Raw genomic sequence first — 19670 nt, 5'->3', positions numbered from 1 at the left:
GCAGAAGCCAAGCCCAAGGAAATGGGAATGGGAAGCCCAAGGGAATGGGAATGGGGAGCCCAAGGAAATGGGAATGGGAATAACAAGGAAATGGGAATGGGAAGCCCAAGGAAATGGGAATGGGAATAACAAGGAAATGGGAATGGGAAGCCCAAGGAAATGGGAATGGAAAGCCCAAGGGAATGGGAAACCCAAGGGAATGGGAATGGGAATGGGAATGGGAAGCCCAAGGAAATGGGAATGGGAATAACAAGGAAATGGGAATGGGAATAACAAGGGAATGGGAATGGGAAGGCCAAGGAAATGGGAATGGGAAGCCCAAGGAAATGGGAATGGGAATGGGAATGGGAATGGGGAGCCCATGGAAATGGGAATGGGAAGCCAAGGAAATGGGAATGGGGCTAATTCCTGTTTGCTTTGCTGCTGGTTTGGGATAAAAAGTTGGGAAAAAAACAGATCAGCAGAAGTTTGGGGTCCTCTCAGTCCTTAAAAATCTTTCTTGTACGAGAGAGAATTATATAAAAAAGACTGAAAAGAGAGAATTATAGAAACAAGACTGAAACGAGAGAGAATTATAGAAAAAAGACAGAAACAAGAGAGAATTATAGAAACAAGACAAAAACAAGAGAGAATTACATAAAAAAAGATTGAAATAAGAGAGAATTATAGAAACAAGACTGAAACAAGAGAGAATTACAGAAACAAGACTGAAATAAGTGAGAATTCTATTTTTAAAAATGATACAATTATAATATTATTATTTATATATAATTATATAAAAATTATATATATAAACAAGACTAAAAGAGAGGGAAGGATAAAATAAAAGTTGTGCACTCACCATGCCATTTCCACACTTGGTCCCATCCAGGATCATGCCTGGGTCCTGCTCCCCACTCCTGGGGAAGCTGCCCTTGCAGGAGCTGAAGGTCAGCAGGCTCCCGTCCCGGGGCATCTCCCTCCCCCCAGAGCAGTAGAGTTTTCCACACATTCTGTCCCTGGAAGGAGAACAGGAGATGTTACCCCCAGGACAGACCCCTCAGAGCTGGGCTGGTCTCTCCTGCAGCCTGAATTGTGTTGGTGTGAGCAGCTGGGTTTGTTCTTAAATACAAATTCCTTCATAGAAATTGAGCATTTAGATGTTTTTCCTTCACTTCTGAGCTTCAAATGCCCAAAAATCACTGTTCCTGCCCACTTGTCCTCCCCAGCAGCCCTGCACTGAGCTCTGTGCACACCTTTGCTCTCTCACCTCGGGATTTAAATCCACTTTTCTCTAGAAATTATTCCTCACAGTTTTCAGACAGAACCAGAAGGAACAACAGGCTGTGGCACTAAAATTGGATGGTTTTGGCCCCCTAAAATCGGGTATTTCTGGCTTCTGTCTGTTGATTTGAGCAAGAATTTCCTCTCTTCCCAAATCTCAGCACATTCCAGGGCTTACTTTTTCCTGCAGGGGAGGTGAATGCCCTGATCCTTCCTGCAGTACCCAAAATGAAGGAACAAGGGCTTGTACCACTAAAAATTGGATGTTTTTGGCTTCTGTCTGTTGATTTGACCAGTAATTTCCTCTCTTCCCAAATCCCAGCACATCCCAGGACTCACTTTCTCCTGCAGGGGAGGTGAGTGCCCTGCTCCTTCCTGCAGTACCCAATATGAAGGAGCAAGGGCTTGTGCCACTAAAATTGGATGATTTTGGCCCCCTAAAATCAGGTATTCCTGGCTTCTGTCTGCTGATTTGAGCAGGAATTTCCTCTCTTCCCAAACTCCAGCACATTCCATCCCCCAGTGCTTACTTTTTCTTGCAGGGAAAGTGAGTGCCCTGATCCTTTCTGCAGTACCCAAAATGAAGGAACAGGATTTGTGCCACTAAAAATTGGATGTTTTTGGTTTCTGTCTGTTGATTTGATCAGGAATTTCCTCTCTTCCCAAAATCCCAGCACATCCCAGGACTCACTTTCTCCTGCAGGGGATGTGAGTGCCCTGCTCCTTCCTGCAGTACCCGAAGTAGGTGCCCCTCTCGTTCATGTTGTAGCAGGAGGCTGCTCCATCCGTGGCCTCTGCAGGGGAGAAAATGGACCAGGATGAGTTTGGGATCTTTGCCTGGGAAAATTGGGAGTATCCCACCTCCTTCCTTTGCTCAGGAAATGGATTTTTCCAGCCCAAGTGCCCGTGGCTTGCTGGAACTTCAGGATGGAGAAGGGAAAGGCTCCAGGGAGAGCTCAGAGCCCCTGGCAGGGCCTGGAGAGGGGCTGGGGACAAGGGATGGAGGGACAGGACACAGGGAATGGATCCCACTGGGAAAGGGAGATTGGGGTGGGATTTTGGGCAGGAATTCCTGGCTGGGATGGAATTCCCAGATTTGCTGTGGCTGCCCCTGGATCCCTGGAATGTCCAAGGCCAGGTTGGGATAACCTGGGACAGTGGGAGGTGTCCCTGCCCATGGCAGGGGTGACACTGATGGGATTTAAGTTCCCTCCCAACCCAAACCATTCCAGGATTCTGTGAAACTCAGAAAGCAGAAGCCAAACCAGTCCCAGGCTCCATGGCAGGGGTGACACTGAGTGACTTTCAAGGTCCCTCCCAACCCAAACTGTTCCAGGATTCCCTGGAGAGGGACTGAGGACAAGGGATGGAGGGACAGGACACAGGGAATGGGGAGATTGGGGTGGGATATTGGGAAGGAATTCCTGGCTGGGATGGAATTCCCAGATTTGCTGTGGCTGCCCCTGGATCCCTGGCAGTGCCCAAGGCCAGGCTGGGATAACCTGGGACAGTGGGAGGGGTCCCTGCCCAGGGCAGGGGTGACACTGATGGGATTTAAATCCTTTCCCACCCAAACCATTCCAGGATTCTGTGAAACTCAGAAAGCAGAAGCCAAACCAGTCCCAGGTTCCAGGGCAGGGACAGCACTGGATGGGATTTAAGGTCCCTTCCAACCCAAACCATTTTGGAATTCCCTGGAGAGGGACTGGGGACAAGGGATGGAGGGACAGGACACAGGGAATGGCTTCACACTGGGAGAGGGGAGATTGGAATGGGATATTGGGAGGGAATTCCTGGCTGGGAGGGTGGAGAGGGGCTGGGCTGGAATTCCCAGATTTGCTGTGGCTCCCCTGGATCCCTGGCAGTGCCCAAGGCCAGGTTGGGATAACCTGGGACAGAGCGAGGTGTCCTTCCCTGCCCGTGACACTGATGGGATTTAAGTTCCCTTTCAGCCCAAACCATCCCCCAGTTTTAGGAAATGCTGCTTTCAGCAGCACCAGACGTGCCAAATTTTGCTGTTAATTGAAAGGACAGACATTTCCTCTTCCCATCTGGCCCAAACCACTTCCCCAGCTCCATCCCAGCCACCTCAGACTCGTTCTGTGAAAGAGGAATGCACTCCCCACTTCCCATTTCTCTGGAAACACAGAGCCCTGAGCTGCAGCTCACGAGTCACAGCCACTGACTGTGGGAAATATCAAACCCAGCATTAATTGTGCTACAAACTGGAGGTGATTTTTATGGATGGGCTGCTCCTGAGGCATATTGATATTTTATATTTTACATTTTACATTTTATGTTGTCCTGGCCCAGTGTTGGTGCAGGCAGCACCCTGAAGTTGTGTCAGCAGAGCAAAAATGGATTTTAAACCCTCGTAGCAGGGGGGCAAGGGGCTCAAATGCTGAGATGGTGAATATTTTCAAGCAGGGATTTTATTTTAATTTGGATGATTTCATTAATTAATGAGAACTAGAACCATTCCTCAGGGTTCTTACAAGTGTCAGACCCAGCACATCTCTGCCATGCAGGGACCCTCACAGGCACCAAGTTACTCCTCATTTAAATTGTGTTCACACCTGAAATCTCTCTTGGATTAAGCTCCAGCTACTGAGTTGTGCTTCTGATGCACCTGCAGGAGCAAAGTTACTCCTCATTTAAATTGTGTTTACACCTGAGATCCCTCTTGATTCAAACTCCAGCTAAAATCCAAATCCTGATGCCTTGTGGAGGATCCCCTGCCTGCTGAGGAATATTTGAGCAGTTTAGCAAAAAAGGTGACTCCAATCCTAAAAACATTTTGGATTTTAAACGGATCTGAGGATTTGGAGCTGCAGAATTCCCTTCTCTCTGTGCTGTGAGCAGGACAAGGTGATTCTCCTGCTGTCCCAGGGTACTCACCTGGCCCAAAGGCAGCTTTGCACTGGCTGTCCCGGGTGGGGCAGGTGCCCATGTAGCAATAGCCCTCCCCAAAATTGCAGGGGTGCCCGTTGACCCTGAAACGATCCTGGGGGCAGCTGGAGGAGAGGCCCGTGCACATCTCAGCCAGGTCACACTCGTGTTTCACCGCCCGGCACACCGAGCCCGACTTCTTGTACTGAAAATGGGGAGAAAAACAGCACATTGAGCACCTCCACACTGCTCACAAAACCCCACACTGGAGGGGGAAAACAGGCAGGGAAATGTCCTCTCCCTGCACAGGGTGTGTGAGGAGCAAGAGCTGTGCTGGATGTGTCACTTCATGGGGGTTTTGTCTCCTGTGCCACAGTTTTTATTTCCAGGAGAAAATGGCCAAGCCAAGGGTTTGTTTCTCCAGGGTGGTGGAAGGATGAGGGAATTGGTGGTTTGGGATGGGCTGGTGGGCAGGGACAGGGTCTGAGGGAATGGCTGGAGCTGGGCCAGGGAGGGACAGGCTGGATTTTGGGAAAGGTTGGATTTTGGGAAAGGCTGGATTTGAGGACAGGTTGTATTTTGGGAAAGGCTGAATTTTGAGAAAGGTTGGATTTTGGGAAAGGTTGGATTGTAGGAAAGGCTGAATTTTGGGAAAGGCTCTTCCCCCAAAGGGTGCTGGCATTGCCCAGGCTCCCCAGGGAACAGGCACATTCCTAAATCTGCCAGAGCTCCAGGAGAGCTTGGACACCACTCCAGGGATGCCCAGAGTAAGATTTTGGGATGTCTGAGCAGGGCCAGGAGCTGGATCAGTGATCCCAAATGTCCCTTCCAGCCCAGGACATTCCATGATTCCATGGGAGTGCCCTTGTCAGGGCTGTTAAATATGGGGGATCAGTTCCTGCCTTATCCCAGCAGGAGGGAAGGGAAGGGAAGGGAAGGGAAGGGAAGGGAAGGGAAGGGAAGGGAAGGGAAGGGAAGGGAAGGGAAGGGAAGGGAAGGGAAGGGAAGGGAAGGGAAGGGAAGGGAAGGGAAGGGAAGGGAAGGGAAGGGAAGGGAAGGGAAGGGAAGGGAAGGGAAGGGAAGGGAAGCTCACCTGGCAGTTCTCACAGCAGTCCCCGTGTGCACAGGCAGCCCCTGAGCTCAGCCTGCAGCTCTCGGGGTCACAGCACTCGTTGGTGCACTCCTGGGGGAGAAGCACAGTCAGGGCTGGGGACAGGGACACCAAACCCCTGTCCATGGCTGGGATGGAAATCTGGGACCTGCCCTTGGCTTTGTTGGGAAACACCCCCCCTAAAACCCCCGGGTTTGGAGGTGGAAGCTGTGCAGGGAACTCGAGGTTTGAGCTGAGCCCTGGGGATGGCTTTGTCCCACTCTCAGTTCCTCTGGGAACTCATCCTCATCCTCCCCAGCTCAGACATCTGACAACCACAATTCCTGCTTCAGCAAATCCGACCTCAGTGACCCAGCCTGGACAAAGCCCTTTTTTACTTTCCCCGAGTGCAGTATTATTTGTGGACGGTGGGGACAGGGAACTCTGCAGAGCTGAGATATTCTAGAAACAGGTGGGTTTATTACAAGGGTGGTGGGTAAAGAGGGCTTGGCCTTCAGCCACCAGCCTGGGCTGGAGGGAACCCCAAAGAGAGAAAAAGGGGGAGAGAAGAGAGGGTAGAGCTAAGGGGTAGAAATGGGGTAAGAGTGGGGAACAGAGAGCAAGCAAGAGAGTAGGGGAAAAGAGGGGAGAGGCAAGAGAGGACAAAAGGGCAGAGGGGCAACAAGAGAAGAGCAAGAGAGAGAGGGGAAGAGAAGAGAAGAGCCAGAGGCAAGAGAGGAAGAGTGTAAGAGAGCGATCATCTTGTTACAATCCATTCTATCTCTTTTTGTGTTGAATATTCTAATTTACAGTGACCAACCCATGCAAGATACAAAACCTACAAACTTTGCACGCAGCCTATGAGAACTGCTGCATTACCATGTCATTTTATATTCTAAACTCTAAAGACTACTTTTCTTATCTGTTTTCTCCCTGATGCCTTTGGCAGAGTGGAAAGGCCACGTTCCTGACTCCTTTTGTTTTCCTGTCCTTCAACCCATCTCCAGTTTTCCTGCCTCCCATGCCTACATCCCAAAACTGCCTTTATTCCCATGCCCACATCCCAAAACTGGCTTTCATTCCCATGCCCACATCCCAAAACTGCCTTTCATTCCCATGTCTACATCCCAAAACTGGCTTTCATTTCCATTTCACTCACAAGTTTTACATCTGCAGTATTTCTTTACCAAACAATCATATCCATAAATCCTTCCTGTCCCACCTTTCCCAACACCCGATGATTTCCCCCATTCCCAGGTACCTCAGGGGTGCCACAGTCACACTCCTCTCCCTTCTCCACGAATCCGTTGCCGCAGGACGGAGGGGCCACGATGCTGCTCAGCTCCGGGATGTTGGTCAGGCACCGGGGCATGTCGGCCAGCATGAACTTCTCAAAGCTCTGCAGGCTGCACGAGCTGAACTCCTTGGGGATCACAGAGCTGCAGTGGTGGGAGAATGGGGGGATTTGGGGTTGGTATAGGAATAGGGGAGGAAAGGCCTTTGGAAAAGGAGATTGAGCCCGCAGCTCTTGGGTGTAAATGGTTTTGTAAATATATAAAGTAGTTTTGGGGTTGAATTTTTTGTGGGGGGAATATCTGACAATGGCCTGGCATTTCCATCCAATTTTTTAAACATTTTCCTTTTTAATAACTTGACTGGAATAACCTCCCTGGCCCAAACCCCCTGCCCCAGTTTTGCATCTCTCAGCTTGTCCAAACATCAGCTGGCTGAACATGAGCCAGGAGAGTGCCCAGGTGGCCAAAGGGCCAATGGAATCCTGGCCAGGGTCAGGAATGGTGTGTCCAGCAGGAGCAGGGAGGTCACTCTGCCCCTGGACTGGGCACTGGTCAGGCCACACCTCGAGGGCTGTGTGTCCAGTTCAGGATGGACATTGAGTGCTGTGTCCAGCTCAGGATGGACATTGAGTGCTGTGTCCAGCTCTGGCCCCTCAGTTCAGGATGGACATTGAGTGCTGTGTCCAGCTCAGGATGGACATTGAGTGCTGTGTCCAGCTCTGGCCCCTCAGTTCAGGATGGACATTGAGTGCTGTGTCCAGCTCTGGCCCCTCAGCTCAGGAAGGACATTCAGAGCCTTGAGCACGTCCAGAGGAGGCCCCGAGGCTGGAGAGGGGCTGGGAACACAAACCCTGTGAGGAAGGGCTGAGGGAGCTGGGGGTGTTTATCCTGGAGAAAAGGAGACTCAGGGGTGACCTGATCACTCCCCACAACCCCCTGAAAGGTGCCTGTGCTCAGGGGGGTTGGGCTCTTTCTCCAGGCAGCGCTGACAGAACCAGAGGACACAGCTCAGGGAAATACAGGTTGGGTATCAGGAAAAAGTTTTTCACAGAAAGGGTGATAAAATATTGGAATGATCTGCCCAGGGAGGTGGTGGAGTCACCATCCCTGGATGTGTTTAAAAGGAAACTGGATGTGGCACTTGATACCATGATCCAGTTGAGGTGTCAGGGCTGGGTTGGACTCGGTGATCTTGAAGGTCTCATCCAACCTCCACATTCTGTGACTCTGTGATTCCAAAACCCCATTCCCATCCCCATTTTTTACCCCACCTGACGGTGTCTGTCATGATGCAGATGTCGTCACTGCACGAGCACGCCTCGGTGTCGTGGCTCATGCCCAGGTTGTGCCCCATCTCGTGGGCCATGGTGGCCGCCACCGCGATCTCGTTCCTGTTGTGGTCCTGGGGAGACAAGGAAAGGTTTTGTTACTTCCAGCTCTGTGTTGTTTTGAGTTTTTTAGCTTTTTGATTTTTTTTTTTACATTTTTTTTACTTTTTTTTTACATTTTTTTACATTTTTTTACAATTTTACCGGAGTTTTTTTACGCTCATAATGAAAACAAAGGTTGATGTTTTGTAAATATCCGTTCTTTTTTAGAAGGAAGGATAAATTGATAAAGTTCTAAGTTGACCACTGGGGTCAGAGAGGTGTTACTCTCGTCCCCCAATCCCTGAACAAATTCCAAACCTCTTTTAAAACCTCAAATCATAATAAACTTCCTCTTTCTCCTCTCACTTCTCAACTTGACGAGTGAATGTGGTTCTTTTGTGTCCTCTAGCAACAGGTGTGTGGGTTTCTTCTCTTTTTTGTTAGAGCCAGGATTAAATGCTCAAGAGATGGATTTCATGTTCAGACTCAGATGTTTATCAATTCTTATCTATGTTACAGTCTCACAATCTGTGAGTTCGTGCTAAAAAAGTAGAAAATAGCTCTGTCTCTCTATCTCTAGAAGGTCTTTTAAGCACAAATTGTCTAATTATGAGATGACACCTAAATTTTTATTTTATTATTTATTTATTTTATTTTATTATTTTTATTTTTGACCCAATAACCAACCACCCGTGGCCTCAATGCGGATTTTTCTACCCAATTACAAAACACCACCCAGAGCCAGGAAGGAGAAGGTGGAAAAAGACTCAACCTCTGCCCTAAATCCTCCATCTTGATTTATATATTATATATATTACTGCATATATATATATATATATATATACACAGAGTAATATATAAATATATAAATATATAATATATAATATATATATTAAAATTATATTATTAAATATATTAAATATATTATATATAATATATATTTATATATAAATATATATATTATATATATAAATATATAAATATATAAATATATAAATATATAAAATAAAATATATTATATAATATATAAATATATATTTATACTCTGTGTATATATATATTTTATACACATACCCTATATATATATATATATATATATTACTGTATTCTAAACCCATATACTCTGAGTTTTTCCCCTGTGCTATCACACTCTTCTATCCAAACCCCACACCCACAATCCCAGGGCTGTCACTCAATTTTGGGAGCCTTTTCCACGGCCTCAGGTCAATGCAGGATTTGCTTGCACAAAACCTTGTCAGCACAGAAAATCTAAAATCCCAACCCAGGTGTGCTTTAGAACAAGCAGCAACAACAGGGAAAACAAAACAAAAATAAAAAAGAGAATTTTTCCTTTAAGTGGAATTATCCCCATGAGGGGCCACGTGGTGCTCAACCCATCTGTGGATCTATTTGGGTTATATTTTATTATTTAGTGAAGATGTTTAGGGAATAGACACCATGGAGGTGTGTTTATTTTTTTTTTCACCCAAGATTTTATTGAAAATAAAATCCCAGAATGTTTTTGGGTTGGAAGGGAGCTGAAATCCCATCCAGTTCCAGGGCAGGGACATTTTCCTCTATCCCAGATTCCTCCAAATCTGGTCCTTGGACACTTCCAGGGCTCTGATTGGGAATTTTTACAGTTGAATAATGAACCAGAAAACTGAAAATGTCCTAAACACCAACAGTATTCACAAAGGTTCTTCACTGGCAGAGTAAAAAAAAAATAAAATAAAATAGGAAAGCCTTTAAAAAATGAAATAAAAACTGAATCAGACCTGAATAATACCTGCAGAGTATAAATCACTGCAAATGGATTTGAGGAAGGCCAATCCTATGGTGGTGCCCTCGAAGTCCAGGCCTCTGGAAGGAAACATAAAAAAGGCACAAAATGAGATCCAGGATGGGGCTCTGAGCTCTGGGATCTTTTCCAAACCAGGCTGGAGGTTTCATCCCCCTGCTCTGGATGGAATCTAATAAAATCTAATAAAATATTTAATTTTACATTAAAAAAATATTTAATTTTACATCTAAAAAAATATTTAATTTTACATCTAATAAAATACTTAATTTTACATCTAAATAAAATTTAATTTTACATCTAAAAAAATTTAATTTTACATCTAATAAAATACTTAATTTTACATCTAATAAAATACTTAATTTTACATCTTAATAATATTTAATTTTACATCTAAAAAAATATTTAATTTTACATCTAAAAAAATATTTAATTTTACATCTAAATAATATTTAATTTTACATCTAAAAAAATATTTAATTTTACATCTAAAAAAATATTTAATTTTACATCTAATAAAATACTTAATTTTATATCTAAATAATATTTAATTTTACATCTAAAAAAATATTTAATTTTGCATCTAAAAAAATATTTAATTTTACATCTAATAAAATACTTAATTTTACATCTAAAAAATATTTAATTTTACATCTAAAAAATACTTAATTTTACATCTAAATAATATTTAATTTTACATCTAAAAAATATTTAATTTTACATCTAATAAAATACTTAATTTTACATCTAAATAATATTTAATTTTACATCTAAAAATATTTAATTTTACATCTAATAAAATACTTAATTTTACATCTAAATAATATTTAATTTTACATCTAAAAAAATATTTAATTTTACATCTAATAAAATACTTAATTTTACATCTAAATAATATTTAATTTTACATCTAAATAATATTTAATTTTACATCTAATAAAATACTTAATTTTACATCTAAATAAATTAATTTTACATCTAATAAAATATTTAATTTTAAGATCCCTTAAAAAAAAAAAAAAAAGAACAATCAAAGCACTTTTTATTTCAATATTTATTTAAATTCTGTGGTGGTTCACCGGATTTAAATCATTTGTTGGAGTGTAAAAAGCTCCAGATGCAGCTCAGGGCTGGGATGAGTCAGGAGCTCTGGGCATGAGACAGGAAAGTGAGGTCAGAGCTGGTTTCATTTGGCATTTCCCACATTTTCAGGGAAATTTAATTAATCATTTCCTTGTTACACCTCACGCTATGACTCGTTAAGTTGTCACGTTTTGCTGCAGTTCCCCAGGACATTCAACTTTAGTGAGCAAAACCAGAAGAAGAGTCTTAGATAAGGGAAAAGTTCACATCTCCTGTTTTTGCAGGGATTCAGCTGGAAAAATTGGATGTTTTGTCGTGGCAGGAATTTATTTGTGCTCCATGACCCAAAAAAAAATAAAATAAAATAAAATAAAATAAAATAAAATAAAATAAAATGGAAAAAGGAAAAAAAAAGAAAGAAAGAAAGAAAGAAAGAAAGAAAGAAAGAAAGAAAGAAAGAATAATAAAAAAAGAAAAAAAAGAAAAAAGAAAAAAAAAAAGAAAAAAAAAAAAAAAAAAAGAAAAAAAGATAGAGAGAGAATTTGTATTTATATTTAATTTTTTGCCCTGGAATTGGTACAAGCCAGTCTCGGAATGGGTGAAATCCAAGTCAGGATCGTGTCACTGATTAGTGACAAATTTTAAGAAATAAAAAGGGCCTTGATTGTGTTTGGTGAGCAATTTTTAAGGAATAAAAATGTCTTTGACTGTTTGATGAGCAATTTTTTAAGGAATAAAAAGGGCCTTGAATGAGTTTGGTGAGCGATTTTTAAGGAATAAAAAAGACCTTGAATGTTTGGTGAGCGATTTTTACGGAATAAAAATGTCCTCGAATGTTTGATGAGTGATTTTTTAAGAAATAAAAAGTGCCTTGATTGTGTTTGGTGTAAAAAGGGTCTTGAATGAGTTTGGTGAGCAATTTTTAAGGAATAAAAAGGGCCTTGAATGAGTTTGGTGAGTGACTTTTAAGAAATAAAAAGAGCCTTGATTGTGTTTGGTGACCGATTCTTAAGGAATAAAAAGGGTCTTGAATGTGTTTGGTGTAAAAAGTGCCTTGATGGGGTTTGATGTAAAAAGGGCCTTGAATGAGTTTGGTGAGTGATTTTTACAGAGTAAAAAATGGGAAGGGAAGGGAAGGGAAGGGAAGGGAAGGGAAGGGAAGGGAAGGGAAGGGAAGGGAAGGGAAGGGAAGGGAAGGGAAGGGAAGGGAAGGGAAGGGAAGGGAAGGGAAGGGAAGGGAAGGGAAGGGAAGGGAAGGGAAGGGAAGGGAAGGGAAGGGAAGGGAAGGGAAGGGAAGGGAAGGGAAGGAAAGGAAAGGAAAGGAAAGGAAAGGAAAGGAAAGGAAAGGAAAGGAAAGGAAAGGAAAGGAAAGGAAAGGAAAGGAAAGGAAAGGAAAGGAAAGGAAAGGAAAGGAAAGGAAAGGAAAGGAAAGGAAAGGAAAGGAAAGGAAAGGAAAGGAAAGGAAAGGAAAGGAAAGGAAAGGAAAGGAAAGGAAAGGAAAGGAAAGGAAAGACCCACGTTATGAGTTGGGCGTTGTCGTTGCGTTTCCTCTTGAGCAGCTCCTCGCGGCGCCATTTGGCGAAGGCGTCCAGGGTGAACCCCGCGTTCCTGGTCAAGGGACACTTGTCCCCATCTGTCCACACCTCCAGCCCCACCAGCGCCACGTGGGTGCTGATGGCTTTGTACACCTGCAGCCCAGAATTAATTAATAATTACTCAATTAAAAACTAATAAAAACGAAACAAAGCCTCGTTTTGGCACTTGGGTCAATTTTCCACTCCAATATCCACTCCAGACCTCACAAAGCTTTTCCAAACTCAGAATTCCAAGAAAATCTCACCAAATAAACCAGGAAATTTGATTTCCCACCACGTTTCAAACACCTTTAAAATGGGGTTAAAATACTTGAGAATTTCAGTAATTTTGGAAGAAATTTGACTTGCCAAAGAAATTAATTTATTCTTTTTGAAACAATCACTCACTTGAGAAGTGATTAGGAAATATTTTAAAGTCTTGGTAGAAATAATTAAATTATGAGTAGAAATAATTAAAGGAGGAGTAGAAATAATTCTTATTAAAAATCTCATGTCTGAGGGCAAAAAACAGGAGAATAAATTACCATGAAGTTGAGTTTTCATTCATTCCTATGTGTAATAATCAAAATTTCTGATGTTTACAATAAAAAGAATTTATAAACCACCTGGATTCAAAAAAAAATATTTAGAAATCACTTGAATTTCAATGGCTTTAAATAGAAAAAAATTAGAAATCACTTGAATTTTAATAGCTTTAAATAGAAAAAATTAGAAATCACTTGGATTTCCATGGTTTCCAGTGAAAAAAAATTTAAATAATTTGGATTTCAATGGCTTTCAATAGAAAAAAATTATAAAAACTTGGATTTCATTGCTACTTTTTTGCTCTCACCGTGTTGATGTAGTTGACTATTCCAAATATCCTTTGTCTTATTTTTTTAACATCTTCATCGTATTTCTTGTACTGAAAAGGCAAATAAAGCGTGTCAGGAAAAGGAGAGGGGGAAAAGGGGATTTATCAGGAAATAAATATCCCACAGTACATTGGTTTTGGTATAAAAAAATCCTATTTTATATAAAAAGTTATTAGAGGATTTAACCAGCCCTTGATCAAATCTCTGTCCAAACCTTAATTTCCTGGGCCTTTTTGTTGTCTGGTGGATTTTGGTTTAACTTTATCATTTATTTGTTTTCCACCAAAAAAATAAATATCAGCCCCTTCCAAAATGTGAATTTCTGTGTGAGGTGGAGAGAAGGAGTTGGGATCTCAATGATCCTTGTGGGTCCCTTCCAATTCAGGATTTTCCCTCTTCCAAATCAGGATTTTCCCTTCCAGCTCAGGATATTCCTTTCCAATTCAGGATTTTCCTTTCCAAATCAGGATATTCCTTTCCAAATCAGAATTTTCCTTTCCCATTTAGGATTTTCCCTCCCAATCCAGGATATTCCTTCCCAAATCAGGATATTCCCTTCCATATCAGAATTTTCCCTTTCAATTAAGGATATTCCCCTCCCAATTCAGGATTTCCCCTTCCAAATCAGGATATTCCTCCCCAGTTCAGGAGATTCCTTTCCAATTCAGGATATTCCCTTCCAAATCAGGATTTTCCCTTCCAATCCAGGATATTCCTCTCCAATTCAGGATATTTCTTACCAATTCAGGATTTTCCCTTCCTATTCAGGATATTCCTTTCCAAATCAGGATATTCCTTTCCAGCTCAAGATTATCCCTTCCAATCCAGGATATTCCTCCCCAATTCAGGATATTCCCTTCCAAATCAGGATATTCCTTTCCAATTAAGGATATTCCCTTCCCAATTCAGGATTTTCCCTTCCAATCCAGGATATTTCTTCCCAATTCAGGATATTCCTTTCCAAATCAGGATATTCCCTTCTAATTCAGGATTTTCCCTTCCAATTCAGGATATTCCCTTCCAAATCAGGATTTTCCCTTCCAAATCAGGATATTCCTTTCCAGCTCAAGATTATCCCTTTTAATTCAGGATATTCCTCTCCAAATCATAATTTTCCTTTCCAATTCAGGCTATTCCTTTCCAATCCAGGATATTCCTTTCCAATTCAGGATATTCCTCTCCAATTCAGAATTTTCCTTTCCAACTCAGGACATTCCAACAGGACAAGCACCACAAGATCTTTTCTGAATTCTTTTCATCTCCAGGTGGGAATTTTCCATTAAATCCCCTTTAAAAATCCCATTTCCCAGCCAGGCTCAGAGTAACCTCGAGGAGCCCAGAAATACAGGGGAAAACTCCTGTGGAGCTGATCAAACACAAAATAATAATTCCAAAACTCACCAAAGCCTTGTCTGCAACGATGTAAAGCTCCAGGTATTTCTTCGATTTCAGGTAAGATCTCATCTAAAAGAAAAAATTATTTAAAATTACTTTTAAGAGCTTTTTCCAATCCCAACCTCTGCAGTTTCAAAGCTGTTTATTAATTATTGAGGGGTTTTTCTTTGGCCAGGTCATTCAGAAAGGACTGGTTTGGGATTTAAATTAATAGAAGCAGGCTGGAAATTTAAATTTTTATTCAAATATGGAAGATAAAATAAATATTAATGGATATTTAGGTGCTAAAGGTGCACTTGTTAATAAAGGCAGGAAGGTTTAACTCAGCTAAAATTTCAGATCTGGAAGATTTTGTTCAGGGTTTAAAGATCTTTTTAAACACTTTTTTTCTGTGTTTAAACATCTCCTTGGTGGAGGTGCCACCAGACCAAATGGGATTTGTGGAGGCACCACCACACCAAGTGGGATTTGCACTATTTTAGAGTTTTCCAATGACCACAAATCCCCTTTTTTTTATTTTTTTTTTTCCCCTCACCTCTGGGCTGTTGCTGGATTTGAAGATGTCGTTGATGGGGTCGTTGGAGTCCTGCTCCCAGGAGTTGTTGACCAAGCCACAGGTTTTGATGGGCTCCTCTTTCAGGGCCTCGTATTTATAAACAGCGTGTTCGTCCCCGTCCGAGGCTCCCAGGGGCTCGATCAGGAACTTCTGGCCACGGGTTTCAAAATAACCACTGAAAAAAAAATTAAAAAAAAAATTAAAAAAAATGGGAGGTTTTGGATGGAGGAAGATTTTTATCCTGAGCATACAGAGCTCTGGAATGTTCCTGCAGCCTGAGGAATATTCTGTGATAAAAAACGTGCAACGCTTTGGAAGCAGAAATTAATTAATTAATTAATTAGAGAGTCAATTGGAAAGTTTGGGGGCTCCCAGTCAAAGAGAAGCTGGGTTAGGAATTAATTTGATTGATTAATTTGACTGATTAAATGGATTGAGTTGATTTGATTAATTTGATTCAATTAATTTGATTTAAATTTTGGGGTGGGTTTTGTGCTGACAGAAGGCGCTGAAAAGGGGATTTTGTTCCAATGGGAAATTCAAAGGGGATTTCGTTCCAATGGGAAATTCAAAGGGGATTTCATTCCAGTGGGAAATTCAAAGGAGATTTAATTCCAGTGGGAAATTCAAAGGGGATTTGATTCCAGTGGGAAATTCAAAGGGGATTTTGTTCCAATGGGAAATTCAAAGGGGATTTCATTCCAGTGGGAAATTCAAAGGGGATTTTGTTCCAGTGGGAAATTCAAAGGGGATTTAATTCCAGTGGGAAATTCAAAGGGGATTTAATTCCAGTGGGAAAATCAAAGGGGATTTAATTCCAGTGGGAAAATCAACAATATTTCCATCCCAATTTGAGGTAAAATACTGAAATATTGTAAGGAACTAAGAGTAACTATTTTTCTCACTTCTCCCTCTGTTTTTCCTTTGGGAAACAACTTTCCAAAGCCTGAATAAAAGCTCACGGGATGTTTTTCCATCCCAATTCTTCCCTGTTGGGACATTAATCCCAGAATTGTGCCCTTGGGGCCCAGCCCTGTCTCACCTCAGCCCTGTGCAGGTGCTGATACTTGCCACGGACTCATCGTCCCCCTCCACGTGGCCTCCATAGTAACAGTGATCCTGGTGGGGACAGAAATTCCAGGGTCAGTTTGGGGCATCCATGGACTCCACTGGGTCCAGGGATTCCAGAAAACAAATTAACGTATCTACAAGTGACCATAAATTGCACTAATTGAGGAGGTTTCCCATTTGGAGTTGATTAAAAGGAATTTCAAAGGTTCGTGGCCATTTCCATGGTTGTTGCGGATCCGTTATTTTTATCCTTCTGCACACAAATTGTGACAAAAGTCAACAATTCTGGGCTCAAGTCAATGCACAGCATGGAAAAATAAGAATATTTCCTAAATTAAGCACACACTGCTGGGCTGTGATCGATTAAAGTCCACACCAAAAGGTTTCCTTGAGCCCAAATTTCAAGGGAAGGTTCTTTAATTACCCAACAATTAAATGCATTCATTTAAGTGAGATTAAAATACAGGTATTATACTAAATCTGGGTAGGGGAAATGGTTTGGGGACTTAATTGGATTTAAGATTTCTTTTTCTGTGTTTAAAGAGACTTCAAAGTCACTGAGGGGTTGTGGAAAATTTTACCCACAGGATTTTCCTGAATTCTTAAGAATCTTTGTCCAAACCTTCATTCCCCTGGGCCTTTTTGTTGTCTGGTGGATTTTGGTTTAACTTTATTATTTGTCTTCCACCAAAAAATACCAACTTTTTTATGGATAGAAAGATATCCACAGAGGGAAAGTTACTGGGGGAAAGTGGAGGATTTATCTCCTGTAGACCCAAGACTGGAAGCAAAAAGGAAAAAATGTTTTCCTGTGTTCTCTGTCCCTTCAGAGCCACCCTAAATCCAGGATTCAAACCTGGATTTCAAACCTTTTCCATCTCATATTTCCCATTATTACACAGCTCCATGAATCTCCAATGGACCCCAAGACTGGAAACAAGTGGGAAAATTATTTTCCTGTGTTCTCTGTCCCTTCAGAGCCACCCTAAATCCAGGCTCAAACCTTTCCTGTCTTGTATCTCCCATTATTTCACAAATCCATTAATCTCCTGTAGACCCCAAGACTGGAAGCAAGAGGGAAATAATATTTTCCTGTATTCTCTGTCCCTTCAAAGCCACCCTAAATGGCTTCAGACCTGGATTTCAAAGCTTTCCTGTCTCATTTCTTCCATTATTTCACAGCTCCATGAATCTCCTGTGGACCTCAAGACTGGAAACAAGAGGGAAATTATTTTCCTGTGTTCTCTGTCCCTTCAGAGCCATCCTAAATCCAGGCTCAAACCTGAATTTCAAACGTTTCCTGTCTCATTTCTCCCATTATTTCACAAATCCATGAATCTCTTGCAGACCTCAAGACTGGAAGCAAGAGAGAAAAAATATTTTCTTGTCTTCTCTGTCCCTTCAGAGCCACCCTAGAAGACTTCAGACCTGGATATCAAAACTTCCCTGTTTCTCCCATTATCTCACAAATCCATGAATCTCTGGAAACAAGTGGGAAAATTATTTTCCTGTGTTCTCTGTCCCTTCAGAGCCACCCTAAATGACTTCAAACCTTCCCTTACTCATATATCCCATTATTTCACAGATCCATTAATCTCCTGTAGACCTCAAAACTGGAAGCAAAAGGGAAAACTTATTTTCCTGTTCAGGAAAAAACCAAAATTATTTCCCTATTCCTGTGTTACCTTGATATGAGGAGTTGTTGTTATCTGTCGGCCGTCAGCAGAGTAAAGAGTCTCAGAATAATCCCCAGCCAGGAGATCCCTGCAGGGAACCCAAGCAGAGTCATTATTTTGAGGGAACACAAACCAGGTGATGACACAGCACAGGGAGAATGTGGGGAATTCAAACAATTACTCAGGTTATTTTTAGTATCGGGGAGAAACTCAGGAAGTAAAAGCTTCAGGGAGGGGAATTAATTTTGCTGGTTCATAAATCCTGACTCAAACAAAGAGGCTTTTTCCTAAAAGGAGAAAGCAATTAAAGGCTGGGATGAACTCATCTCCTGGCAGAGCTGGATGAAAATATATAATTATATATTGATTTTTTTAATTTTTTTTTTTTTTTTTTTTTTTTTTTTTTTTTTTTGGTCCTTTTTACATCCTCCTGAAAGCAGCACATCTGCAGCGACTCCTGTTTGGGCAACTTTTCACAATCCCATTTCTCTTCCAAGCGCAGGATTTAGTCCAACACCATTTCCCTCCCCCCCACACTCCAAATATTTGGATTAGATTAAAACACTTAATTACAGCCTGTATTTAACATGAATTGATTATGGCACCGCTGTGTTTGCACAACCTCTGGGAATTCACCCATTAACCCAGACTTGTTGGAGCGTGTGTTCATCATGTTCTGCTGGAGACAGACTTTCCATTTCCAGGGAGATTTTTGTCAATGCCAGGTTTGTATTTGGTTACTCCAGGTCCAAGTGAAGTGGTGCTGAGGTAAATATCTGTATCAGTTTATCTATTTATCTATATATCTATATATCTATTTATCTATTTATCTATTTATGTAGATATCTATTTATCTATTTATATATATATTTATGTAGATTTATATTTATCTATATATCTATTTATCTATTTTTCTATTTATATATATATATATTTATCTATTTTTCTCTCTGTTTATCATTTATCTATCTCTAGATCTGTCTATAACACAGGGATATGTCAATATAAAACCACAGAATAATTAAAGTTGGAAAACACCTCCAAGGTTATCAAATCTGCCCCAGAATCCAGGAATGGTTTGGGTGGGAAGAGAACTGAAATCTCTTCCAGTTCCACAGGCAGGGACATCTTCCACCGTCAGTTTATCTATTTATCTACATATCTATATCTATATATTCATCTATTTATCTATCTGTTTATTATTTATTTCTATATCTGCCTATAACACAGGGATATATCAATATAAAATATGGATAAACCATCAGTTTATCTATATATCTATTTACCTATTTATCTGTTTATTATTTATCTATTTCTTTATCTATCTATAATACAGGGATACATCAATAAAAAACTACAGAATGAGGTTGGAAAACACAGAATTAAGGTTGGAAAACACCTCCAAGATCATCGAGTCTGTCCCAGAATCCACAAAAGGTTTGAATGGGAAGAGACCTGAAATCTCTTCCAGTTCCATGGGCAGGGACACTTTCCACTGTCCCAACCCGGCCTTGGACATTTCCAGGGATCCAGGGGCAGCCCCAGCAAATCTGGGAATTCCAGAATTCCATCCCAGCCCCTCCCCACCCTCCCAGGGAGGAATTTCCTCCTAATCTCTAATTTAAATCCTCACTCACTCAGTTTAAAATCATCTCCCTTGTCCTGTCCCCCCAGGCTACAGTTCTATAACCCACAGGCTCTTCGTGGCCACAGAAAACTCATTAAATAATTG

The 19670-nt window shown here is 41.4% G+C and overlaps 1 protein-coding gene across 1 annotated transcript in view; it reads right to left on the bottom strand.

Moving 5' to 3' along the window:
- LOC310920468 (zinc metalloproteinase-disintegrin-like NaMP) overlaps positions 1-19670 on the bottom strand; it is a 36066-nt gene that overhangs the window by 9322 nt on the left and 7074 nt on the right. The window contains exons 4-16 of the mRNA XM_083880453.1: positions 17948-18026; positions 16234-16310; positions 15171-15366; positions 14642-14704; positions 13219-13290; positions 12310-12479; positions 9686-9770; positions 7809-7939; positions 6504-6681; positions 5246-5335; positions 4162-4357; positions 1955-2057; positions 842-998 (exon numbers count right to left, since the gene is read on the bottom strand). Coding sequence (XP_083736579.1) covers positions 842-998; positions 1955-2057; positions 4162-4357; positions 5246-5335; positions 6504-6681; positions 7809-7939; positions 9686-9770; positions 12310-12479; positions 13219-13290; positions 14642-14704; positions 15171-15366; positions 16234-16310; positions 17948-18026 — 1597 coding nt within the window. The remainder of the gene's footprint in view (positions 1-841; positions 999-1954; positions 2058-4161; positions 4358-5245; positions 5336-6503; positions 6682-7808; positions 7940-9685; positions 9771-12309; positions 12480-13218; positions 13291-14641; positions 14705-15170; positions 15367-16233; positions 16311-17947; positions 18027-19670) is intronic.

The sequence above is a fragment of the Zosterops lateralis genome, assembly GCF_965231275.1.
Source record: "Zosterops lateralis genome assembly, chromosome: 30".
Lineage (NCBI taxonomy): Eukaryota > Metazoa > Chordata > Aves > Passeriformes > Zosteropidae > Zosterops > Zosterops lateralis.
Note: the sequence above shows the minus strand (reverse complement) of the source record. Positions and strands in the feature narration are given on the sequence as shown.